Source organism: Neophocaena asiaeorientalis, unplaced genomic scaffold (assembly GCF_003031525.2).
Source record: "Neophocaena asiaeorientalis asiaeorientalis breed wild unplaced genomic scaffold, Neophocaena_asiaeorientalis_V1.1 scaffold212, whole genome shotgun sequence".
Lineage (NCBI taxonomy): Eukaryota > Metazoa > Chordata > Mammalia > Artiodactyla > Phocoenidae > Neophocaena > Neophocaena asiaeorientalis.
This window is the reverse complement of record NW_020174046.1, coordinates 2,110,489-2,137,745: the sequence shown is the minus strand read 5'-3', so window position 1 is coordinate 2,137,745 and position 27,257 is coordinate 2,110,489. Positions and strand designations below refer to the sequence as shown.

At 38.8% G+C, this 27,257-nt stretch overlaps 2 protein-coding genes across 3 annotated transcripts in view; one reads left to right on the top strand and one right to left on the bottom strand.

The window, feature by feature from the left end:
• Positions 1 to 11,029, bottom strand: part of BORA (BORA aurora kinase A activator) — a 24,501-nt gene extending 13,472 nt beyond the window's left edge. Inside the window, exons 1-5 of one of the 2 annotated variants that reach the window (XM_024753936.1) lie at positions 10,877 to 11,029; positions 9,288 to 9,455; positions 7,482 to 7,588; positions 4,353 to 4,398; positions 1,460 to 1,541 (exon numbers count right to left, since the gene is read on the bottom strand). In XM_024753936.1, the coding sequence (XP_024609704.1) occupies positions 1,460 to 1,541; positions 4,353 to 4,398; positions 7,482 to 7,588; positions 9,288 to 9,455; positions 10,877 to 11,014 (541 nt within the window). In that variant the 5' untranslated portion in view covers positions 11,015 to 11,029. Of the gene's footprint in view, positions 1 to 1,459; positions 1,542 to 4,352; positions 4,399 to 7,481; positions 7,589 to 9,287; positions 9,456 to 10,372; positions 10,544 to 10,876 lie in introns of those variants that run through there. The other variant, XM_024753938.1, reaches the window with a different exon arrangement.
• On the top strand, positions 10,638 to 27,257 carry MZT1 (mitotic spindle organizing protein 1). The gene is made up of 3 exons (XM_024753939.1): positions 10,638 to 10,850; positions 19,615 to 19,760; positions 24,322 to 27,257. The coding sequence occupies exons 1-3, from the start codon at positions 10,784 to 10,786 to the stop codon at positions 24,343 to 24,345; spliced, it is 237 nt and encodes a 78-aa protein (XP_024609707.1). The 5' UTR covers positions 10,638 to 10,783; the 3' UTR covers positions 24,346 to 27,257.

The following is a 27,257-nucleotide window of genomic DNA, read 5'->3' as shown; positions in this document are numbered from 1 at the left end:
TGTCTGTGGCGCTCTTCATGAGATGTATAGAAATGCGAGACCCAAAGAGAAATGAACTATCTCCCAACACCACTGTAGACAGCACAGGCCTGCGCACCCCCTCCCACCCCCACCAATTAACCACTGTACTCTGTCATCACGGGCTTGATGAGCACACCAAAGAGGCTGTATGTAGTATTTTTAGCATCTTCCTGATCTGCCTCACTTTAACTAAAACAGGTTACCTCGAATATAAAATGATGTTATAAAAAAGATCACGTAACAAGGTTGATTCACCTGTTCAAAAATCCAACATTAAAACACTGGGGGGAAGAAACCTACCATCTATGAATACGTCACCTTGGATACAGAATTTTAGAGCTGGGAGGCATGTTATCACACAACCATCCAGTTTAACCCCTTAATTTTACAAGTGAAAAACTGAGGCCTAAAGAGATTGAAAAAGTTGATCAAGGTCACCCTTCTGGTTTATAATACAGAAGGTCTACAACCCAGGTCTCCATCCACTACTGCATGCCACCTTTAGTTTGCAACGATTCAGAATCTGAACTGAGAAATGCTTACTTTTAAATCCACCTTATCATATCTGTAACCTGGGACAAGTGCTCTAACCCTTCTAAAACTAGATTTTCTCACTTATAAAATGAGACCAATAATAGCACCTACTTCATATGAGCTGTTGTAAGGAATACTGAAAGCACTTAACACTGTCTGGACACATGAAAAGTGCTCAATCCATTTTTTCTGTATTGTGTTTTTGACAAAGAATGGAACAAATATTCCCTGTTATACTGAGAGCATAATTAATGTATGCTATACAGAAGAGCGGGCAATTCCACTGAAAAGAGGGATGTATATAAACAAGTAATACTTGAACATTGCTCACAGCTCAAAGGGCAGTGAGAGCAAATATAAGATAACCACTTCCTAGAGGTAGAAAAATATTTGAAAGATTACTGGCTTGCTCTTCAACTTCCTTTTTAATTTTGCAGATAATCAGCTGTATTACACTGTCCCAGAGGTCCTATAAATGCCCATCCTTCCTCTACTATTATAAGAAACAAGGAAATTAGCAAAAAGCAAAAGCAATTTAAGGATTTCATTAAAAAAAATTAACCTTCAAAATCACTGCAAAAATTAACAATTCAGCTCTATATTCAATACCAACGATTTCTGCATCTACAGATCCTCTATAACCATCATTATAACTGATATTCACAATGGTTATGAAGAAAAAGTTAAATTCAAAATAGAATGGCCAAGAAAAAAAAGAATTTAGTAAATTTTAGTCAAGTTTTGAATCCTAACTCTTAAATAGTTAAATCCTCTGGTATCCAGAAATTTAATTTATAGCAAGCTTCCTACCAAAGCAGATAAACTGACACTCACTATATGTTGTTTTACATTCATTACTTTTTATTTTTATGATTTTTATTCAGACAATTTTTAACACACTCACATTTACTGGAATCATATTCTGAAAGCTGCTTCCCTTCATGATCAGTCCAAGGAGAGGGTACGATGACATCCTTAGTGAAAAACTAGGAAAATTAAAGTCATAAAATTAGGCATATGAAATATGAAAAGGCAGCTGTGTTAAATAACCATCAAACATGTTACATACTGACTTTATAGTTATTTTTAAAATTTCATACTTAAAAGCACAAATGAGCAAAGGTAAAATGGAAGAAATTTAAAGTATATATAAAGAAAAATGTTAATACTTCAAATCAACCACTTAAATTTGCAAATTAAGCTAAGGTTATTAATCATAAAGAAAATATTTTTCATTTCTCCCCCAATTTTTTTGGACACGGGGGGAGGCTGACAAAAGGGAGGATGAAGAGGGAAGGAATAAATGGAGATAAATGTATACGTGTAAGCCAGTATCAATAGTGTGCTGGAGCTGGCTTGTCCTGACTCTCAAGATCTAATAATTAAAATTTCAGGAATTCTGTGTATCAGTTATCAAACAAAGCCAATATTAAAATTATGTAAACTTAAATAAACTATATTAAAAATAAAGGTAGTAAAAACTCAAAATCATCATTTGCTAATTATTTTACTACATTTACCAACATCTATGCTCTTGAGGTTAATTATGTCTTTTGTGTCTGTGTGGTAGAATGCTTACATATAATGGTGTACTGCTACATTTCTTTCCCCATTCAGCGATGTCACATCACTAACTTGAAATTGGCCGTGGTTGGACTATTTACACTATGGACAGCAGCAATCACTAAAACTCATACTCCTCCCACAGTCAGAGGGCCTGTTGTTAATTTACCAGCACACCACTGGCCAGTACACTCAAATGGAGATACAGCATTTGGATAAATGTGTTTCCTCTTTCATTCTGGGTATAAAATTAATCAAGCCTAATACAGTAAGTAATACAGTATTTTCCCCTCCCCTCTCCATGTTTTGGAGGTAACTCAGAACATTTTCTTCATATTTTGCTATACCTATGACAAAGAACTAACTTCCTTGACTAAACTACCTATGAAAACATGAAGAAAAGATGTTGAAAAAAGGAGCGGGGGAGGGGGAACAGAGATGATACAGACTTCCCAGAAAAAAAGGAATATAAAAGACCCACAAACTCATGAAGCAAAGTATAAGTTCACTGAGAATGAAAGAGATACAAATCCGAATAACAAGATGAATTTTTAAAGTAATAAGATTAGCACAAATTAAGAAGTTTGATAATAGCCAATATTGCAGATATGAGAAAACAGGCAGTATCATCACGTTTCCAGGAGAATAAATTGGTACAACCTTTTGGGAAAACAATATGGCAAAATCTACCAAAAGCTGAAAACACAAACCCTCTGACTTAGCAAGTTCACAAAGATATATATGTACAAGTGTGTTCACTGCAGCATTACTTGTGATAGAAAAAACACTGAACACAACCTACACATCTGTCAATAGGGGCTGGATTAGGTTATGATACTTTCATACAATGGAATACTATGTATGCTATTTACTAATAACTGGTACGTGCTGATAATAAAAAAAAAAATTCTAAGAAATTATTAAGCAAAAAAGTAAGAGGCAAAACAGTATAAAAATGATGATCCTACTTATGTGCAAATATTTAAAGGACGTGCTATTATCACACATGTGATCACACGAATCTGAAAGTATACTCAAGAAATTTTACAGTAATTACTTTTAAGGAGTGAGACAGGGAACAAAAGGCTCTTCATTTTCATTTTATATTTTTTCTTTGCAGTTTGTTTTTGTTTTTATTATGTGCATATATCTATTGTATTTCACATGCATACGTATGAATTTAATTTGTTGCTGATACATTAACTTCTGCTACATTGGCCCTAATCTTCACTCTGAATTCATTTTCTTAAGTTTTCTCCTGAATTTCCCTTTAAAATTAAGTTGAGAATTCGAAAGAGAAAGCATACTTCCCAAAATGTTGGGAAATGGGAAAGAGTCTGAGAATATTCAACTGGGGAGGAATCAAGTGACTGGATTAGAATTAAAATTTTGAAGTTATCAGACAGATTAAGAAGTAGATAACATTTGTCAGGAGTAAAGCATATGAAACAATTTCCTAAGAAATAGGCTATATCTGAAATATGGGGGCCAGCACATCACTGGATCTCTGAACATGCCATAGCTGAAGTCTTTTGGGGTACAGAAGATCCAAGTGCAGCTAAGGAATAGAGGGGGCTAGTGAGAGAAAAAGGAAAAACAAAAAATGCTACCATGACATGAAGACTTTTGAGCAAATATCTAGATAGACATCCTTTATACTCTAAGAGTTCAGCAAACAAAGAAAGCAAGAAGTGAAAAACTAAGTTCATTAGTTTTATTAAAAAAAAACCAACAACCTACCTTTGGGATTTATTTTTTCTATTTATCAGTATATTATATTTCATGAAATACATTCTATGTCTTAAAAATTCGAAGAACTAACAAGAACAAAAGATAAAACCATTACTGAGGCCAATCTAGACTTCCAAGGCTTCAAAATATTCAACTTGCTCTATGTAAACTCCAACTTGAAACAATGGTTTGTGCTCATCCAAGGCACAAGGAAGACCAAATGTGCTAGGCCGTGAGAATGAAAAGATGAACAGGCACAATAATGGCCAAATAAGAATTCAGTCTGGGGGAGAAAAGCACTCTACCGGTCATTACAATGAGAAGCGCTGGAACAGCTCAAAAACACTGGTCTTAGGGGAGCTCTGAGAGGGACTGGGGACGGGTAGGCTGGTGTGGGAGCTGGGACAGGAAAGGATCTGAAGGAAGTCTTCCTCTCTTAGAGGTGCTGTGCATGCAGAATCGATGCTTAACTAGCTTCATGATCAGTAACAGTTTTAAGTTACCTCTTCAATGGCTTTTTGTCTTTTGTCTTCCACATCTTTATCTATTCTATACAGAGATAAAGAAGAAAAATAACCATGCCATTACTTCAGCAGATTGAACATTTAAAATAATAACCTTTCAAAGAAATCGTTTCTTTCCCCATTGGAAACTGGCAAATGTTAAGCTCATTTTAAAAGAAAAATTGGGACCTTATCACATTTCATAAATGACAGTATTTAGATATTCATTCAGCCTTGTGCTGTTAGGCCTACCTCCCCCCTTTCCATTCACAGTTGGAATGGAATAATATTTTCTTTTAAAAGGCTTACATTGATATAATTTTTAAATTACTATTAACAATGTAAAGTAATTTGAATAAACTTTGCCCTTTAATCACCACAAATTAAGAAGTATGTCACTCCAAAGAAATCTAAAAATTGTCCAAATTCTTTTTCTTCAATTATAGCAAGTTTATCATAGTCGTAATTTTAGAATCAACTCTTACTCTGAAATAAAAGGAAAAAAAACTATCATCCTTACAGTTCTAAATAAACAGGCAAAATTATTAATTTTGAAATGAAATATCAACAATATACAATTTGAAATATAAAATATAAAACTTTGTCCAAACAAATTCTGTTTTTCCCACTTTGATACATTATGCAATTATAGCACCCCAAATTTATCAGCTGTAAGTTTTAATATAAATTGTCGGGTCTCAAGCACAAGGCATATACTTGCCAAGGACTCAGCAGTTAGCCTTGTAGGACCACTTCTTTTTTTTTTTTTTTTTTTTTTTTTTTTTGGCCAAGCTGCCGTGCAGTTTGTGGGATCTTAGTTCCCTGACCAGGGATTGAACCTGGGTCCTCAGCAGTGAAAGCACAGAGTACTAAACACTGGACCACCAGGGAATTCCCAGGGCCCACTTCTTTAATCTGTTCCCAGAAAGAATACTTGCTTACCATCAATAAGTTGGTAAGACACTTTTCTCTCTCCAAATTTTTTCATGTATAACTTGCAGCTTAACAAAGCTTATAATAATGTACGTGTATTAGAAATTAAAATCAAGTAGATCTCTCAAATAAGGGAATTGTGAGAAAATAGACTACAATGATAATCCAGATATCTCAGCTTGAACAGCCATTCTGAGATTACTAACTCAGTTCTCTTCATCTTATTGTGGACATAAACAGGTCAAAATGACAGGGCGTAACAATAACAGCGTACAGTATTAGTAAGCTCTGATCTAGCAATACCTCATTCAGGAACTTTCTGCTGCTTCATCAGAGGGCTTTAACAACCTGAAATATTCAAGTGATGGCTAGAAGCAGTGAAAATCAGTTTGGCCAAATACTGGAGAGCCTGATCATGGAAGGTTCTAAGGAGTCATATAGGGCAGGGTATCCTGACCAGCATGATGCATGCAGGGTCCAGTATTACAGGTATGCCCTGAATGGACCCTTGGTGGCCAAGGCAGAGAGGAGCTTTCAGGACTGTTCACCTCCTGTATGGACAGACTCATTTGTTTACACCAGGATGATTTGCAGTTCTCATTTTTATGTGTAGCATGCCATGAAAAAGGTGGAAAGCACTGAAATAGGGAACTTGGGTTAGAGAGGAAGAGACACTGGAAGACTTTGCTTATTTCTAAGAAGGAATCAACATGTGTTAAGAGTATACTCACTATCCTCGGTAGAAGCCATAACCATTCACTGAATTACATGAGGAAGTAAAATTAAATCAGGGTCTTTCCCCCTCTTCTACGTTACAGGTCTATCTACTGAAATACACCAAGGTTCTTTGCACAAACCTGCTCAAACAATACAGGATTTACTAGTAAGTAAAGAAATGCTGTGTCACAACTTTGTTGACTACAGGGCAGGAAGAACCTCCTGTACTGCTTCAGTGCCTCACAGTGTTCAACGCATCTCTCTTGACGGTCCGTGGTTCAATATACTGAAGAGAGGAGGCGAAGTATAGCACACAGTTTGTGTGAAACAAAAAATTCGTCTCATTCGTGACACGTTTGCTTTCAGATATTCTTTTCACCTTCTCTCTCAAAGGTATTATCTAGTGTTAAGTTAAAATCTTTCATGCTCTATCCCCATTCTAGTCCCTTGCTATAGCACTTTGGATGTGCATTAATTAATTATGAGGGGATGGTCATCAAGCTACCAAGCCAAAAGAGGAAGGGGTAGAAAAGCCAGACAAATATTTGCAAGAGCATCTCAATACGTGTACATCTTTGTGTGATTAAATTCTAGTTAAAGGGAAAAGAATTATTCATTATCTTAGACTGATAACACATGTACCTTAGTACCAAAAATTAAAAGCTGATCATATCAGGATTTGATTATTTCAAATATAAAAAAAAATCAAACTATAAAACTGACAGCAACAAAAGAGTCCCTCAAATTATTACTGACTACTGCTATCTGTAATTTGTAATTACAGATGACTGCAGTTGGTAATCAAAAAGTATGCATGTTCCCCCAAAGAAGTGTATGGTCTCACTACATTAGGCATCATTAAGTAACAGGAGTCTAAGACACACTAGTACTTGGAAATCTATACAACACATCAACAAAAGCATTAGTTAGGGCTGCTCTGACTACTAGGCTGATAATGTATATCAGATCCCCAAGTGTCAAAGCTGGATGATGTCTAGAAAAGCCCTCTCTGTTGATAATGTATACTCTTCCATTCAATGTGTCTTAACTTGGTAAAGGGACTTTCAGGTTCCCTAAATGTAGGTGGTAATAAAACAGCATTTTACTCTATCCCATACCACCAAAAAGGAAAACAAAACAAAATTCAATGGCAGAAGTCATAATCATGTACAAAGATACAGATTTCAAAATGACCTTCCTTCTACCAAGTGCTGGGGAAGCAAAGGTGTCCCATAAGTAGCAGAGGGAGGAAACTGCCTCTAAAAGAAAAGGACTCCTACCCAGATCTGGAACTGTTAGCAAGGGTGTCTTGCTGGATGTAGTTCTTTGAGCTCACTCTTCATTTAGATAAGATAAATCTGTATCATAATTTTTCCTCCCTGAGTTCTTTACAAATAAAAATATTCAACCTTGGAATTTCCTATCTCTCTTCACTTGAAAGTACGTTATTACACTTAGGTGTGAAAAAGGAAAACTTACCGAGAACGACTTAAGTATAAAGCTTGACGATGAATGTCTTCTGGGTCTATTTCTACAGGATTTATTACGGCTAGTTGATCAATAGACCATCTAAATTTCCCTGGAGTCTTAACAAAAGAAAGCGATTTTATGAGTACAAGTATACTAAAATAGTTCATCAAAATGCTAACTTCAAATGTCAGCTTCAAAACTTAATGTGAATGGTTATAATATAAAAATATCTTACAGCTCATATTTTAAAATTTGACTTTACTACTAAATTAAATGGCAAATGGTAACCAAATCACACTAAATCAACTGACTTGACTGTATCTCTTTAAAATATCCAAGTCTTCCCTCTGGGTGATTGTTTAAATTACATAATAATAGAAAAATCACAGAGTATTAAAGGTATAGAAATTACACAATTAACACTCATCAGTGATGCAACATGACCAAGTAAAACTAAAAATCTCTTAGAGTTATCAAGTCTTTATTTTCACCAAGAATGAACTGAAATTAAACAAAGTCCTAACTACAGAAGTGCCTGCAAAAGCTCATAAAATAGGTGATCCTCAAAATAATTATGAGTGGTAAGCAGTGCTGCTTTTCTATATTCAACTACCCAATAAACCAAAAAACTTATCCAAATCCTAATCTGTAAATTCAGAATATATTTTTGAAAAATCAGGCCTAAAAACCCAAGATGTCATGCATTCTTGCTTTGAGGATTAAGTTGCAGTCATTCTGTTAGTTTTATTAAGACTAACTAATACTATTCAATTTAAAATCATGAAGTCAGATAATGACTCAATATAAAGTGTATCACTGTAAAACTTTCCTCTAGTGCATAACTAGCTTCATGCTGATATGAATGTGTAGCTAGCATCAACAGCCACCCAGTTTACAGTTTCCTAGATAATTTACTAAGTTAAAAGATCAGACTTCAAAAGAACTTCTCCACTGTAGCCAATAACAGTAAAAATAAGCTAAAGAGATGAAGCCTTCCCTAATCTCCTAAAGAGCACGTTCTCTTCCATATCATCCTTGTGTTATAGCACATAACATATTCTCTTGAAGTTGCCAGTTTAGTTGTGTCTATCCCATTAGAGGTTGACTTCTTTTTAAACAATCTGCAAGCTAAGAATGAATGGGTGACAAAAATCCAAAAGAATATTAGTAATTTATGACATGTGAAAATTAAATGAAATTCAAATTTCACTGTCCCTAAATAAAGCTTTATTGGAACACAGTCACATTTATTGTTTACATACTACCAACGGCCGCTTCTACAATACAAGGCAGAGGACTAGTTGTAACAGCAACCAGATGAGTTGCAAAGCCTGAAATATTTACTATCTGGCCCTTGACAGAAAAAGTTTGCTGACCCCTGGATGAGAGTATAAGCTCTTTGAGAATTTGTGTTTTATGACCCTGACTTGTTCAAGGTGTAACCTCTATAGCTAAGAACTGTACCTGACAAATAGCACTCAAATAATGTTTGTTGAATACTGGAGAATAATTAGATGACGTAGTTTCTTCTTTATCATGGATTAGTACACATATCATCAACCATAGTAACTAGCACCACTCACAGCTGTAGGAAGCTAACATGCTATCTACTGAATAAAATAAAAAGAAATGCTAACTAAAAAAAAAAAAAATCCGGCTAAATTATTTTTAGCCCAACCACTACATTATAATGAACATTACAATTAAAAAAAACATTCCAGATATGTATGTTCCATGATAAATTTCCCACTTGTCTTGTAAAGAAAGATAATTACATTTAAAGTTGTTTGGAAACAGTAGTCAAGAATAACTTACTGGTAATTTTGTCGATTTAAAAACAGAAGGACTGGAGACAGTTTGTTCGTGGAGATTAGAGTAATCACCAGGACTTTCAAAAGGATTTAAAACAGGAATTCGTCCTGGAGTTTCAGGTGTTATTTGCATTTTTGATTCTCTGACATCTCCCATAGCACAGAGAGAAAACTAAAAAGAAATCAGAAGTATGTATAATAAAAGTACAAAATTCCCTAGACATTCATTTTGACAACTAAAATGTATTCAACAAACATACATTTCGCAAAAAGAATTAACTCAAAACCTAAGCCTCCTGGGCTTTTTTTAATAAGCTTACACAAATGTGATCCTCTGAATAACCTGGAAAGCTAGAGAGGGAAAGTATTAGTGATATAATTTTGCAGGAGAATTAACAAGTTCAGAGAAGTTAAGTGGCTTGTAAGCAGCAGTCTACCAAAGGTGAATGAGTTCAGGTCCGCCTTCGAGACAACTAAATGTTCCAATAGGCACAAAACCTTTTTCCACTAAAGAATTTATACCTACAGTTTTTAATTCATTATCTCAAGTCTCTACACACTTTGAACATAATTCGGATAGCACAGCAATTCCTTAACAAACTGCAGTTACTAAACAATTATGAATAGCGAGCAAACAAGAGACCAGGAAGTCTCTGGTCTCTCTGTGCACGGGTGCCTTTCTTGCACATTAGCCCCCGTCAGCAAAGAATGACTGATTAGGGCTAGGAAATTAACCGCTTTGGGTTGCCTCTTCTCAAACACCCTTAGCGAAAGGCTAAGACCCCCAGGATAGAAGGCGAGACTGCATTATTTCCCGTCAAGGGGGGCTACAACTAGAGAAAAAGAACCCACTCCTTGGAAGGCTGACGTTGCAGCTGGCCTCCTCAGGTGAAGAACAGAAGAGGACACTCACGCCGGTGTCATCCCCAACCTTACTCGATCACTCTTTCTTGGCGCCCCCTCTTCCGCACCTACTCCCTGGCAGCTTCCACTCATCCCGAGGCGAGCGTGCAGGCCGGTCCAGAGCCGGGCTACGTGAGCTCTCCAATTCGAGACAGGAGGAAAGGCCAGGAACTACAAAGAACATACCTAGTGGTGTGTACAAATAGGAAGCCCCCCCAAAGCGACTCCAGGGCGCTTCCGAGGTGCCAGTCCAGCTCCCACGACAGGCACAGACTCTTTAACTCCCCGCTTCCGCGCTTAGGCCAACCAGAGCACGGGCCTTGCGCGCGACTGGCCAATCGCGTCTCACCGCTGTCCGCGAACCAGCCAATCGCATCGAGGCCGCGTAGTAAATTCGAATGACAACTCCTCGCTTCGCATTCCTCCCGGAGTAACCAGGCTCCAAATTCAAATCAACGCAGCCTCGCGCTGGCGAGGAGAGCCAGGGGCGGAGCCTGCCCGGCGTGAGCTGGGGACGCGCAGTGTGATTGCCCAGGAGAAAGGAAGGCGCTCCACTTCCGGGTCAGGCCCTTCGCTCGCCCCCCCTCGGCCTCCGCCATGGCGAGTAGCAGCGGCGCTGGGGCGGCGGCGGTGAATCTGAATGCGGTGAGGGAAACCATGGACGGTGAGTGCCCGTATCGCCCCCTTTACCTTGCCTCGGTTCCCCAGAGCCCAGGCCCTCGGGCGGGGGTGGGCCCACAAGGACTTCTGATCCACGTCTTGCCTAGATCGGCATCTTTGGAGATCCTCCCAAGGGACCCGCCAGGGCTGCAGGGCTGATGGCCCCATCCTTTGAGAGTCGTCTCTTCGCTCCTGTGTAGTTCGTCGCGAGTATGTCGTTGCCGACCCACGTCAGCCCCGCGAGCGCTCCGCCCCTCCGGCGGCAAACCCCGTGCGCCGCGCACATCCCGCGCCCTCTCCCCGCTGTACGCCCACCTCCCCACGTCCTTCCTCCAGCGCGCTCATTCCACGCCCCCCTCCCGCGCAGGGTCCCCGCGTCCCCCCTATGGTATCGGCCTCGCGCTCCCCGCCACCCCGCGCCGCAGCCAGTGCCCTGGGCGCCTCGAAAGCGCCCCAGACTGCAGTCCCTTTGCGGACAGTGGCCTCGAGTGTTTGGTCACCCCCACGGCCTTTGTCTCTTGCACTTAAGCAGACGCGTTTCAAATACCCGGTGGAGGAGCAAGTTGTCCCTTCATCAAAATTGCCCAGTTTCGTCTTGGAGCAGGTGATGCCGGTGTCCGGGGGGCTGTGGGCGTATTTATCCGTTTCGGAGCTTGGAGCACGCGGGTAAGGCGTACCCGCAAGTAGTAGGGGGAAAAAAGCGTCTTGGAGTTATCCTCTCTCTTTCTCCTCTCTTATGCCGGCCCTGCCACTTTATACGCCTGGTGGTGGGCTTGGACAAGCTACTTAAACGTCTTTGAGCTTGCTTCTTTTTATTCTGTAAAATACGTTTACTACCTCCCAGGGTTGTAAATATTTAAATAAGATAACCAGGTAAAAACATCTCGAAGGTGACCATTGAAAGATACTTCTTGTGTTATTTTTGTGTATAAGACGTCATCTCACTTGCAGACGCTTTCGTTGTCCCCATTTTATTTGCATCCACTTCTATATGAGTGTTTGATAGATGGTAAACATTGGTGTTTGCACTTTCGAGGGGATACCCACATCGGCCTCTATCTCTGTCAAAACATGGAAATCTCACTAAGCAGTGTCAGCCTTCATGTCGTGTCTTTGTCTCCACCGTAGGCTCCACTTCCTTTTAGAGCCCCTCCTTATGGACTTGAATTAATTTACTTTTTGCTGTGTCCGGTCTTCGTTGCAGCGCCCGGGCTTCTCTAGCTGTGGTTCACGGGCTCCAGAGCGCGCAGGCTCAGTAGTTGCCGTGCAGCATGTGGGATGTTAGTTCCCCAAACAGGGATCAAACCTGCGTTCCCTGCATTGCAAGACGGATTCTTAACCACTGGACCACCAGGGAAGTCCCCTTATGGGGACTTCTGATAAAGCTTCTGGCTTTTTCTGCCCTGGAAAATAGCCTTTTCAAAGAATTATTTTTATTATTAGAGCCTTTGCGTCTAATATTTTACTTACCAAGTATCTACTTTGCCCTTTTTATAATAAATAGAATTTTGTTAATATTATATTCAGCCTGTTTTCCCATCCTTCTAGATGTATCACAGCTTATTAGTTTTATTTTGTGAGTGGATATAGGTACATAGAAACTATATGTGTACAACATTATTGTCTTTTATCTTTGCTTGGAAGCCAGTGTGGTTTCTGAACAGGAAGGAGCATGTATGGCCGGATTTCTAGTCAATTTTCTTATGTTAGCTGTGCATAGGTTCCTTAATTATATGGCCACAGGATTCCATTTGAATAGAAAACTCTCATTTTCTCTCTGGTGGAACTCCTGTTATAGAAATGAGAACTGATCATTTGTATTGGTTACATCATCAAGATTTTCACTGAGAGAACTTTGTGTAAAATGAAGATTATAGAGAGTGTAAGAACATGAAAAAGTGAAGAAAGACCAGGTTTTTTTTTTTAAACCAACATTGACGGAGAGAATGTGAATTAAAGAACACTGCTTCTCTACATGCATTTGCCCACAAACCAAAAGGTAAGAAAGAAAGGCCCCAGGTTGGCAGTGGCTCACATCTGTTAAATGTGGCAGTTAGATCCTGTCGTGTCCATTGGAACTCCAGACTTACAGAAAATCACTGCTATCATGCCATAATTGGGTCCAAAGCAATCATTTCACATAAAAATGTGAAATTTATTGCAAAGTTAATGAAAATATTTTCCATGCTGCCTGTAATGATTGAGGCACAGTGGGAAACATAGAGCACGTGCTATTAATAATTGACCATACACTGAACTGAAAATGTCCTAAATGTAGTCATTTCATAAACCCACCTTCCTCCACTCTCGTTCTCAGACACAGAACTTTAAATTGCCCAAGGGACTGGGCTGACCTACTCAAAAACCATTATTATTTGAAATTCTGTTAATGTGGGGTTTCACCTGTATTCAAATCTCTCTATGAGAGCCAATCTGAAGTGTTCAAAACTTTTTGGGTCTGACTGCCCTCCTTCAAGATCTAGTATATTTCTCCTCATCCTCTTCTACCTGCCTCCCATCAGTATTAGAGCCAGCTAAGTGATTTAATATTTTAATTGATGTCAGAAGATTTGCAGGGGTTGTAGAATTCGGCTATGAATATTTGTAATTTTATTGTGAAATGAAAGGATTTTGATAAAGGTACTTTAGACAGGAGAGCGGTGGACTTTATTTGTCTGCACAGATCACTCTGAAAGGAAGCTGATTGATCCTGGCCCTGATTTAGTATAGGGTCTATTGCATAAGGGCCTCCACTCTCTCTTAGATCCTCAACATTCTCTTCCTGCATTTCCTTTTTAAAATATCAGGCTCTTTCAATTACCTTTCTCCCTCCTCCAATGTACTTAATTGCCCCTTTTGCTTTTCAACGTTTTGAAATTTTAGATACTCTTTGTTGATAGCTTCATACTAATTCTTATTTTCTTAAAGTTCTAGAGTTTTCCTTATGCCCTAATTTTTTACTACTAGTAATTACGTTTTTTGGAAACTGTGACTCAGATGTACCTCTTCCCTGCTAGAGGCTTCGATGTAATACAATTGTTCCTCAGTATTTTCAGAGGAATTTGTTCCAGGACCCCACACACTCACCTAATACCATAGTCTGTGAATTCTCAAGTCCATCATATAAAATGGAAGAATATTTGCATATAACCTCCATACATCCAATTGTATACTTTAAATCCTCTCTCAGTTATTTATAATTCCTAATATATGTGAATGCTATGAAAACAGTTGCCTGCACATTCATGGCAAATTCAAGGTTTGCTTTTGGGAACTTTCTGGAATATTTTTCCCCAAATATTTTCAATCCACAGTTGCTTGAATGCAGTGTGGAACCCATGGATACGGAAGGCCATCTGTTCTACTTTATGTATCAGATAGTAAACTAGCAAAAGGAGTGAAGAGAGTCCACGGTGTACAGGGCAGTGTCAGTGAAGCAAACGTATAGCCCATGCTTCCACCATCAATCCCGTTGCTCATGTGAGACCTCCCCTTCCTCCGCCTCTTCACTAATCTTTTTCAATTCTTCACTTATCTTAGATTTGACCACTTGTCTTAAACTCTCCCATCCATGCCGCCCACCAGTCTATTCTCCGTAATTGCAATAACTTAGCTGGACTCCCTCTCCACACGTGTTCTACCCCATTCCAGGATCCATTCTATGTTTTGCAGCCAAAATCTTTAAAAAATAAAAATCTCATCTTGTCACACTCCTGTTTTATGTCTTCTAATAGCCTCCCAAAGTTCTCAAACCTTTAATAGGGCCTTAGTGGATTTTCATGTCTGCCTCATCTCGTATTTTACACATATTCAGCCCCCTTAATTACACAGCCTTCACATGAGCCTTTCAATCTGTGAATTTACCAAGGTCTCCCCAGTGTAAGACCTCATGCACAGTCTCTTTTCTTGGCTCCCAGTCTTTGCCCGTCCTCCTGCCTCTACATTAGTCAGGTTGATTTCTAGTCATCCTCGAAGTCTAAGCTTACTTGTCACTTCTTCAGACAAGTCTTTCCTAAGTTGTGTCCTTCACAGCTAAGTAAGATGCCTTGTAATTTGTTTTGGAAGTATGCTGTCCTTTTCCGTCATTTTACTTGTCATAACTGGAATCAGTTGTTGTTTTAACGTATGGCTCTTTTAGACTGTACTGTCCATGAGGACTGGGACCATATCTGTTTTGTCCACAACTACATTTCCAGCAGTAGCATAGTAGGCACAAAATATATACAGGTACCAATTATACAGTAGACACTACAGAAATATTTATTGACTGATGACAGACAGTATGTGAAGTTAGGATGTAATGATCAAAGTGACTTTTAAAGAAAGCTTAACGGAAGAAATACTAGCACTGAGATGGCCCTGAAAGACAACGTGGAGTTGAATGCAGGGAAGAGAAAAGCATGAACAAAGGCATGAAGTCAGGAGTAATAAAAATATAAATAAAGTATAAAATATTTATAAAAATATAAATAAAACTATAGCATTTATAGATGAGGGTCTACCATGAGGAGAAAACTGGAAAGAGGAGAATTTGAGAGAGAACTGGAGAGATGATGACACAGTTGGAAGAGAGTCAGAATGTGGGTTGTAGTTGTCTGTTGCCCTGTAACAAACCACCCCAAACTTGGGGGTCTAAAACCACAACAGTTACTTTTCTCTCACAGTCCTGGGTGTTGCCCAAGCTCATCTAGATCAGGGGTCCCCAACCCCCGGGCCGTGGACCGCTCCCCGTCCGCGGCCTGTTAGGAACCAGGTCACACAGCAAGAGGGGAGCGGCGGGCAAGCAAGTGAAGCTCCACCTGCTGCTCCCCATCGCTCGCTTTAACGCCTGACCATCCCCCTCCCCCCGGTGGAAAAATCGTCTTCCACAAAACCGGCCCCTGGTGCCAAAAAGGTTAGGTTCAGGACCGCTGCTCTAGGTAGTTCTCCCCGAGAGTGTCTTGTGCATTGCCATCAGACAGTGCTGAGTCTGGAGTCATCTCAGAGCTTACTCACATACCTGCTGGTTGATGCTCCTGTTAGCTGGGCCCTCAGCAGGGGTTGCTGTCTGGAACATGTGGGTTTCTTCACACTTGGAGGCTGGTTCCAAGGAGGAATGTCTCAAGAGAGAGCCTGGAGAGAGCTCTGTTGCCTTTTTAACCCAGCCTCTGAAGTCGTGCAGTGCCACTCTAGGGAATGCCGTCTTCCATGAGCCCTGAGCTCTGTTTGCCCAGAATGCAAGGCCCTGACTGCTCTCTCCTCCTGCTGTTCCGGTTGTGTTGACAGTGAGTAGCAATGAGGGATGAAGTAACATCTACCTCCAGATAAAAAGCAGACTTGCTGTGGGCTTATTGTAAAAGTTGAGATTCCCCAAGCTCAGTGTTCTTCAGCTGTGAATGTGGTCTGTCAATAATAATGTATTCCCTCACAAGGTCAGAGGAGAAAAGCTGCCTGGTCATTTCAGTGTTTGATGAAAAGTTATCAATAAGACTCAAATTTTTTTTTTCTGATTTTAAAGTCTTAGCCAAAGAAAACTGTACATTTTTAACATGATAAAATATAGCTGCACGAAACCAGCACCATCCTTAACATTAATGTTACGTGCATTTTAAATAAAATTGAAAATACCTGCTTTCAGTACCTTTTTAAAATATTGATATGAAAATTTGCGAATAGCACAGGATAGGGGAAAAAAGACTATCAAAAAGGACATGAGGGCTTCCCTGGTGGCGCAGTGGTTGAGAGTCCGCCTGCCGATGTAGGGGACACGGGTTCGTGCCCCGGTCCGGGAAGATCCCACATGCCGCAGAGCGGCTGGGCCTGTGAGCCATGGCCGCTGAGCCTGCGCATCCGGAGCCTGTGCTCCGCAATGGGAGAGGCCACAACAGTGAAAGGCCCATGTACCGCAAACAAACAAACAAACAAACAAAAAGGACATGAAACTGTTATTTGTAGGTCAAATGATTATCTGAGTAGCAAACAAAAGAGAATCAATAGAAAAACTGTTAGAAGCTTCAGTAGATTTGTTAAGGTGGCTAGCTACAAAATAAAAATAAGTAATGTCCTAGAGTATTTGCACTAACCACTCAGAATATGCATGAGTGAGGTGGAAATCCATTTATGAAAACAATCCAAACAAAAAATTAAAGAAATTGATCATTCACTATCAAAATTAATGATGATTGAGCACTTGCTGCAACTTTCTGCTCCAAGCATATAAAAATGACAGGAAATAACATTGAAATACAATGGTCAGCATAACCATGTTCAAAAACGAGAAAAGGAAGTCTCCGTTGATTAGAAAGAGAGAGGTTCCCCCCAAAGAACAGAGCAGATGGGAACCATAGCAGAGGGTTGGGAATGAAACCGGGGGAAGGATACTGCCCTGCCTGAGTGAAGCCGGGGGCCCAAATTGTGCCATCTGCCAGGCCAGGGATTGAGAAGCATCATCCATGTGTCTTGTGGGTCTGGAGTCAGGATGCTTCCAGAGGGCTGAAGCCAGTGTGAGACCACCCATTCAAGAACAGCCAAGGATGTCCAAGAAAAACCTCCTGTGGAAGATGAGCTTTCCACCAAAAGTCACAGAGCACCTAAGGTAGATGAAAAACAAAAATAAACAACTAACATGAAAATGAAAAAAGGGGGAAAGTGAGAGAAAGTAGTAGTAACAGCTGACCCTTTTATTGAGCACTGTCATATGCCAAACATATGTGCGTCCTTCAATCCTCACAACCGTCCTATAAAGTAAGTACTATCATTATCCCCATTTTCTAGAATAATGAAAGAAAGGCACAGAGCAGTTATCTTGCCTAGTAAGTAATGAAAGTGGAAAATGAACCCAGGTTGTCTGCCTCTGGAGAGCACACTCTTAACCACTCTCTTTTGCTGCTTGTTTCTATGTGAAGCAGAAAACAGAAATCTCAAAAATGGCTAAAGATAAAAACATATAGCCTCCAGTAGGTAAAGGCAGAAACAACAGCCACAAAATAAGTAGTGGTTATAAATAAGCGTTTAGTTGTGAAACCAGAACATGTGATTATGGGGGGAAATTAGAAATCTTAAAATAGAGTTATTGAAATAAATTCAGCAGATAACATGAATAACAGCCTGAATACAACTGAAAAGCAAAGTATGTTGGAATATCAAAACTGAAGAAATGAAAATGGAAAGGGCTGTCAGCTTCCAGCCAAGATAGAGTAACAGGGACTGGATTTACCTTCCTACCTGAAACAACCAACAGAGTCCAGGCAAAACATGCAGAACAATGGTTTTCAAGACACTGGACATCAGCCAAGGAAGGACAGTGATTCCTGAGAGGCAGGAAACAAACGAAGTGAGCCAGATAGCTGCCCCAGCTTCCTACCTTCAGAGTTTTCAGGCCACAGTGCAGTGGGGGGAGGGGAGTAACTCGGGCAGCACCCAGGGGGCACCCTGAGTTGAGCAGCAGCTTAGGGTCCAGGGAGACCAAGGCAGGTAGAGTTTTCAGGACAGAGTACCTGAGAGGAAAGAGCCTGCACCCAGAGAGAATTCTGGAGATCCGCAGAGGGGTCTCCCTCAAGTACTCAGCATAGCATTGATCACATGTGCAAGGAAAGTACCCAGAAAGCTGGGGAAAGAGCCATTTGAAAGGATTAAAGGGAACAGTACATTATGCTCCACAGAACTCGGAATAGAGCCTGTGTCTACTAGCCAGAGTGGAAAACTTCATAATTCACAAGACATTGTGTGGTATTAATTAGCCCTATGCTAAATGGGACTCTGGTCCTGACTAATGAATCTTAGAGGATCCCAAAGGATCAAACTGTTTATAACCGTATCTCATTACAAAGCTTGAGAATATGTATAGAAATACAGAAATATCCAGCACCCACCAAGGTAAAATTCACAATGTCTGGCATCCAATCAAAAATTATTAGGTGTGCAAAACAGAAGAATATGACCCATGATGAGGAGGAAATTTTAATCTGTTGAAACAGACCCACGGTTGACACAGATGTTAGGATTAGCAGATGAAGACATTAGAACGGTACTCCATGTGTTCAAAAAGTTAAGTAGAGGAATGGAAGATAAAGGTTTTTTAAAAGACTCAAATTGAACTAGAGATGAAAATGAATGTAAGGTATGAAAAAGTGGGAATGGCCCATATCATGAACATCATGAATATTGTAAAAGTTTTCAGAAGGACTTAGACTTAAGTTAATGGATGGCTTAACATTATTAACATGTTCATTCATCCCAAAATAATGTGTTTTCATACAATTCAAATCAGAATCTAAATGGTATTTTACTGACTGAGCAGTTCCACTTCTAGGAATTTATTCTGATAAAATTAAGTTACTATGTGCAGATACTTATTACAATATTATTTTAATGGGGGAAACATGAGACCATCTAACAAAATAGCAGTGGTTAAGTAATGTATAATGTTTCCATAAAATGGAATGTAACATGACTAATTAAATTACATTGTAAAAGAATACTAAAAAGTGGACAAATGTTCAGAATAATCTTGATTATGATATATGAATTTTAGATAGATATTCAATGAGTGGTAGAATGTAAACCAAGATGTAGAAAGCAGTTTTGTGGAGGGAGGATGTAAATTTATTTTTAAGTTTCTAGAGCTAGGTAAGGGGAAGACAGTATTACATGCCAGTTTCCAAATCTAGGGATGCTATGCTAGTTCTCTGGTATTATGCAGTATTACATGAATTAAAAACAGAAGTATTAATGTGCATGTTTTAAAATGTTATAAGATTTTGTTTTTAAAATTTTCTGTCTTTTTACAGTTCTGCTTGAGATTTCAAGAATTTTGAATACTGGATTAGATATGGAAACTCTGTCTATATGTGTACGGCTCTGTGAGCAAGGAATTAACCCAGAAGCTTTATCATCAGTTATTAAGGAACTTCGCAAGGCCGCTGAAGCATTAAAGGTAGAGATTTGTATATTAACTCTCTAAGTACAGATGCTTTTGTTTAGAAAATGATTAATGATGAAGTTATGTGAAAGATTCTAAACATGATTAAGCTAGCATCTATCATCATCAGGAGAAATTCTGACGGCCAGGAGCTTTGTAGCATATCTGCAGATCACAAAATTTGCTGCTATCTGGACCATGTTGCATTTTCTTAGAAGTTTCCAGTTGTGTTTAGAATTCTCCTTGTATTGTGGGTAATAGTGTCTACCCCCAAAAAGATATACTTAAGGCCACCACCTGTGACTATGACCTTATTTGGAAACAGTGTATCTGTAGGTATAATCAAATTGAGATGAAATCATAATGGATTAAAGACCAATGTTCTTATAAAGACAAGGGAAATTTGGACACATATATACAAAGCGCACACCATGTGACGACACAGACACGGGGGAGAATGCCAGGTGATAACAGAGGCAGAGATTGGAGTGATGGCGTCTACAAGCCAAAGAAGGCCAAGGATTGTTGGCAGCCACCAGAAGTTAAGAGGCAAGGAAGGGTGCTCTGCTAGAGCCTTCAGAGAGAGATTGGCCGTGCTGACACCTTGATTTTGGACTTCTGCCTCCAGAACTATGAGAGAATACTTTTCTGTTGTTTTAAGCCACCCAGTTGGTGGCACTTTGTTACGGCAGCCCTAAAAATTTAATACAGATTCACTGCTGGGGAGTGGGGTGCTGCTGTAAGAAATAGCTAAAAATGTGGAAGTGGCTTTGGAATTGGGTAATGGATAGAGATTGGCAAGTTTTAAGATGCATGATAGAAAAAGCGTAGATTGCCTTGAAGACACTGTTGTAGGTGACTGTAGGTGTTATAGGTGATTCTGGTGAGAGCTCAGAAAGAAGAGAGAAGAACTTCAGTCATCTCAGAGAATACATATATCGCTATGAACAGAATCTTGCTAGAATATGAACATGAAAGGTGCTTCTGGTGAGGTCTCAGATGGAAATGAGGAACATTAGTTATTGGACACTGGAGGGGAAGGCCATCCTCGGTATAAAGAGCACTTGGCTGAATTATGTTCTGCTGTTGAAAGGAAAACAAAACTTGTAAGCAATAACTTGGATGTTTGCTGGGGAAATTTCCAAAGTATGGAAAGTGCAGCCCTATTTCTCCTTGCTGCTTACAGTAAAATGTAGGAGAAATGAGAAATTGAGGAAGGAACTGATAAGCAAAAATGAACCAGCACTTGCTTTGGGAAGTGCTCAGCTTACCCAGGTAGCATGCTCTGGAAAGAAGGCCGAGAGTCTGGCTGGACAACCTTTTGGTGAAGAGATTAGGTTGTGTGACTCAGATGCAGTCCACCATCTCAGCACGAAACCATGCCAGCTTGGACTGAAAGGAGCCAGTACAGGATGAAATGAAGGAAAGCTGCCAGACTTTTGGGATTGCACAGGCAGGAACTGGCTTTGGAGCTATGTGGCTGTGAATGTATGCTCATCCTTCAAGAAGAGAGGAGAGCGCTTCCCTGGTGGCGCAGTGGTTGAGAGTCTGCCTGCCGATGCAGGGGACATGGGTTCGTGCCCCGGTCCGGGAGGATCCCACATGCTGCAGAGCGGCTGAGCCCGTGAGCAATGGTCGCTGAGCCTGCGCGTCCAGAGCCTGTGCTCCGCAACGGGAGAGGCCACAACAGTGAGAGGCCCGTGTACTGAAAAAAAAAAAAAAAAAAAAAAGGGGAGAGTGGCTCAGAGGCCAGGAACTGCTGAGGCCAGTGGGCTGGACTGCCAACATGGACCCAGAGGACCACTGTGTTTCAAATTCACATTCACCACCTTTTTTTACTTTTTTTTTTTCTTTTTTTTGTGGTACGCGGACCTCTCCCTGTTGTGGCCTCTCCCGTTGCGGAGCACAGGCTCCGGACGCGCAGGCTCAGCGGCCATGGCTCACGGGCCCAGCTGCTTCGTGGCATGTGGGATCTTCCCGGACTGGGGCATGAACCCGTGTCCCCTGCATCGGCAGGCAGACTCTCAACCACTGCACCACCAGGGAAGCCCCACATTCACCACCTTTTAATTGCTGAGACTGGAAACAGGAAAAGCATTGTGTTCCCTCTCTTGCTTGCACACACTATAATTTTAAAATCTCACAATTTTTATTTCCATGTTTATGTAGCACTCACTCACCATGAATACTGAAACTTCAAGTCAGTCCCTCTTAAACCTTGTCCAAGGACAAAACGGCTTCTCTCTACCCTTCTTTTCTTTGAGGATGTAGGCGTATAAAACCTGTAGCTTACCCATCTCAGATTAAGTTACTCTCCAATAAGTTCCAATAATTTGGGTCATTGGTTTTGTGCTTTTTAAAACTTTTTCATTATTAAATCTGGCACAAAAAGGTAAACAAGACACATTTACAGAGCAAAAATTTATCATAAAGAGAATACCTATACAATTCTCATTGCCAGCACACTAAAAGTTCCCTTATGCTCCCCCATCACTAACCTCTCTTTCCCACTACCCACTCCAGTAACTACTGTCCTGATTTTTATGGTAGATACTTTCTTTTAACAATTTTACTGACTAAGCATGGATCTCTAAACACCAGTTTCATTTTGTAAAATTTTTGAACTTGATATAAATGGAATCTTGCAGCACTGTTCTTTCTTTAAGTGTAAAATTTATATAGATTTTAGTATATTCACAGAGTTGTACAGCCATCACAGTTAACTGTAGAACATTTTAATCACCCCCAAAAGAAACCTTACACCCATTAGCAGTCATTCTCCATTCTCCCTTTCTCTCAGCCCCTAGGAAGCATTAATCCACTTTGTCTCTATGGCTTTGTCTATTCCACACATTTCATATAACTTGTGACCTTTTGTCTCTGGCTTCTCTCACTTAGCATAATGTTTTCAAGATCCCTCCATGTCATAGCATGTATCAGTACTTTATTTCTTTTTATTGTCAAATAATATTCCATTGTATGGATATACCACATTTTATCCATTCATCAGTTGATTGGCATTTGGGTTGTTCCCACTTTTTGGCTATTATGAACAATGCCAGCACAGTATTTTTACTGGGTTATTTCATTTGACATTATGTTTATGAGGTTCATTTCTGTTGAGTATAGCTGGAGTGCATTCCCTTTCACTGTAATAACCATGTTTCTTTGTATAAATATACTATAACTTATTTATCTTTCCTACTATGAATGGATATTAGGTTGCTTCCAGTCGGGAGCCATTACAAATGTGCTGCTGTTAGCTTAGTTCTCCATGTCTCCTGTTGCATGTATGTGAGCATTTCTGTTGGGTGGGTATCTAGAAGTAAAATTGCTGGATCATAGCTTATGTGTAGCTTCCACTTGAAGAGGTAATGTGAAACTTTACTAAAGTAGTTGTATGAATTTATATCCCCACCAGCAGCATATGAATTTCCCTTGCTTCACATCTTTGCCAACACTTATTATTGTGAGTCTTTTTAATTTTAGTTGTTCTGGTAGGTGTTCATGAATTTGTCATTTTATTGGCATTTCTCTGAGTACCAGTGAGATTGAATGTGTTTTCACATGTTTTTTGGCCATTTTCTTTTGTGAGATATCTTTTCATGTAGCTTGCCCATTTTCCTGGGTTGTCTGTCCTTTTCTTTGTGGGTAGTCTTTCTTTAAATATTTTTGAAATAAACTTTTTGTCAGATATACATGTAAGGTTTCTGATTTTTTTAATCAAAAATTTTAAATAATTATAAAAACTATTCAGATTTTCTGTATTTTAACTCATGACTGTTGCTTTCATATGACAGAAGAATAACTGAATAATACAATAAGAATAGCTAATATTTATGAGTACTTTTCCTTTTGCCAAACTCAGTGCACTAAAGGCTTTCCTTGCATTGTTTCCTCTATAATCACAACAGGGATGTGTATTACAGCTAGTAGTAGTTTACCGCTAAGGAACCTGAAGCTATGGTGACAAACTTACTTCTCTCAGGACTTACAAGTAGTTGAGTTGGGAGTTGAACTCAGACCCTCTGACATCAGAGTTGTTAACTGTTAAGTTTCTACCTACAGTAAGTTCTAAAAAATATCTGAGCCTGCTATTTAAGAAAGGATGAAAATGGTGATTAGAACTGGGTCAGTGGACTATAGCCTGGGAACATTCCCTGGCTTAGTGTTGTCTCATAACCCTGTTGATAAAAACAAAAGGTATCATAGCCTTTCATCAGTACATTTCTGAAATTCCAGTGGAAGAGGATTTATTTAATATACATCTTCCACAATTATAAGAATTTTTGTTCACCTATGCTGGAGTTTGAAAGAGAATAAGGAGGCAGCATAGGAAGAGATTTTTGTATGTAATGCAATTTGAATGCTCCTGTTAGCCTAGCAATCAGTTCAAAAGGTAGTTCAAAGAATGTACTGCAAAAAGTGAAAACCAATGCATTATCCTGATAAAAGTTCTTTGGCATATGTGGGGGAGGAGTTGTTTGTTAATAACAGTGCAGTATTGACAAATTTATTTCCATGGTGTCTCTTTTTCCATGGTTTTATTATAATGAATCATACTTTCTTGTTCTAGGCTGCTGAAAATATGACAAGCTGACTTTCTGAAGAAATCCTGGTGAGATATGTCAAGCTCTGCAAGAGGATTGAAGATGGCATTGTAGTTAAGAATGTACAATGAAATCACTGCATGTAGCAATGTGGAAACGTTGTCCTTTTTAAAAGAATTATAAAACCATAGCTTTATAAATCAGTGAAAGTGGCTTATGGAGAAAACTATCAGTTGTGTTTACACCACATCTTTTTTTTTTTTTTTTTAACAGTTCTAATGCTTTGGCACTGCTGTGTTCATATTTATGTGTTCCTTATTTATAGCTCGGATAGCTTTAATTTTCTAAGCAGTCTGTCTATCAGATGTGCACATCTGCTGTGCCTGGTTGAAGTATAGTGGAACCCTTCAGTAGTAATGTTGTAGTTATGACTTGTTGACATTTCCATTATAAACTTTAATTTTGAATTGTTTATGCAAAATAACTGTGGATTTATGTTGTATTAGGCTGGAAGTTGACAATTTCGGCTACCAGTTGTGGATTTTGACTTAGATTCATTATGCATATCAGAATCTTTTTTTTATAAGAGCATGGAAAAACATTTGTTGTAAACTGCTCTTTAACAAAGAATATTTAGTTTTTTAAAACATAAAGTTTGACTGGCAGTTAATATTGTGAAGCAGATCATATTTGTATTGATTGAAAAATGAAACTTAGAAACTTAGATTTTAAAAGTAATGACAGTGCTTAGTTTACTATTATTTATCATTTGAATCATTTAAATTTAGTGAGAATATTAATAGAGAATATTAATTCTTATTAATAAATAAATATTTTTCTTTCTAATTTTTATACTCTGTAAATCACGGCCTTAAAAATAATAATGCATAATGAAACAATTCCAACATGAAAAGTCTTTTTTACTTTTGTTACATAAAAATAATTTGAGTGCTTACTTAATATACCTTGAGTGGTTATCTAGTTAATCACTAAATAGATGGTGTCACTCAACAAATAATGTTAATTATTTTCTGAAGGAATAAAGGTTTCCAGTCATTAAACAAAAACCAAATAATCAAGTGTTCTGTATCAGGAATTCTAAATATGCCTTTCTAAGATCATTTTTGTGTGTCATTATTTTTACCCTGAAAGTTTTAACTAATTGAAGTGATGGTTCAAAATAAATTTTAGAAAACTTAGGATAGCATGGATTCTGTTCCTGTAACAGAATCTCAGTGGAATACTTTTCCCAAGACTAATACAAATTTAATCTGATTTTTAAAGACTTTGTTAGCTTCCATTTAAATGATAGTATAGGGTCTTCCCTGGAAATCCCGTCCAGTGGTTAAGACTCCACCTTCCAATGTAGGGGGTGCGAGTTTGATCTCTGGTCAGGGAACTAAGATCCCACATGCTGCGGGGTGCAGCCAAAAATTTTTTAAAAACTGATAGTACAAGCATATACTCTTTGGTAGCATTGTTTGTTCTTCAGGCAAACCAAAGTGATTTTAATAAGGCTTAATAACATTTAATGGCAACCTTCTGTTCTATTTTAAAAATCTAGTCTTTTGACCACTTTGACTTTTTAAATACATGACATCTTTACCAAGTGCACTGAAGGTCTATTATAGGGAGAACTGGTTGGGAGACAATAAAAGTTTTGATTGTAAGTCATTCATTTAATTAAAAAGCATTGCCAATACTGCATGTTGTTATTTATATACAATCAGAAAAAGGACATTCTTGTCAAGTTCCAAAATTTGTATATACTTTTAGATCATAAGAGTTAATAGTTTTATTTATGACTTTGTAGATTATGTTATTTATGTGTGAAACAAAGCAGGAAAATATATTGAGAAGGAGTTATGTTTATAGAGGACTTTCTTAATGTGTTACATTTCTTAAATGTAAACATATATTTCTAATGCGTACTTAAGTAATGTTTAAGGAAACCAAAGTAATCCATTGTTGTGCATGTTGGCAGTGTCAAAAATAAAACCATTTTGGTGGTATCGGCATGTACTTCTGATTTAAAATACGCTTCTATGAATTCAACTTGTGTTTCTATAGGTATTTGGTAAATATTTAGATGCTTATTTGTTATGTGTGATTGAAGATTGTTTAAAGGTAGGCTTTATAATTTACAATTTCAAATTAGTCTTGAGGTGGTAAAATGGAGTACTTTTCCCCTGGTAATGAAAGCATATAGCTATAACATTTCTCCAGGCTTGAAAACAAAGTTGGTATTTCAAATATGTGAGATTATATTTTTCTATATTTCAAATAAGAACTTTACATAGTAGACATTATGAAATTTACATACATGTTTCAAACATGCTATATATTTTTAAACTTATATTTAAATTAATTAAAATTAAAAGTTTCTCACACTAGCCACATTTTTTATTGTAGTACAATATACACAACATAAATTTTTCCATTTTGACCATTGTAAATTGTACAGTTCAGTGACATTAAGAACATTCACTTTAACACCTTCCTCAACAATAGAGCCAAAATCTTTTTAGACATGGTTTAAGTGACAGTTGGGATCTCTGTTAGGAAACTTTGGGGTGAATTGTGTTTCCCCAAATCTGTACGTTGAAACCCTAACCTCCATACTTCAGAGTGTGACATATTTGGAGGTAGGGCCTTTAAAGAGGTGATTAAGTTAAAAATAGGTCTTTAGGGTGAGAACTAATCCAAGCTGACTACAACCCTTACAAGAACAGGAAATTTGGACACACAGAGAGACACAACGGGGGGTGCATGCACCCAGAAGAAACCATGTGAGGACACATCAAGAAGACGGCCATCTACAACCCAAGGAAAGGGGCTTCAGAAGAAAACAAGCTGCCCAGGAGCCTGATCTGGGACTTCAGCCTCCAGAACTGTGAGAAAATAAATGTCTGTTGTTTAAGCCACCCAGTCTGTAGTTTGTGATGGCAACTGTAACAAACTA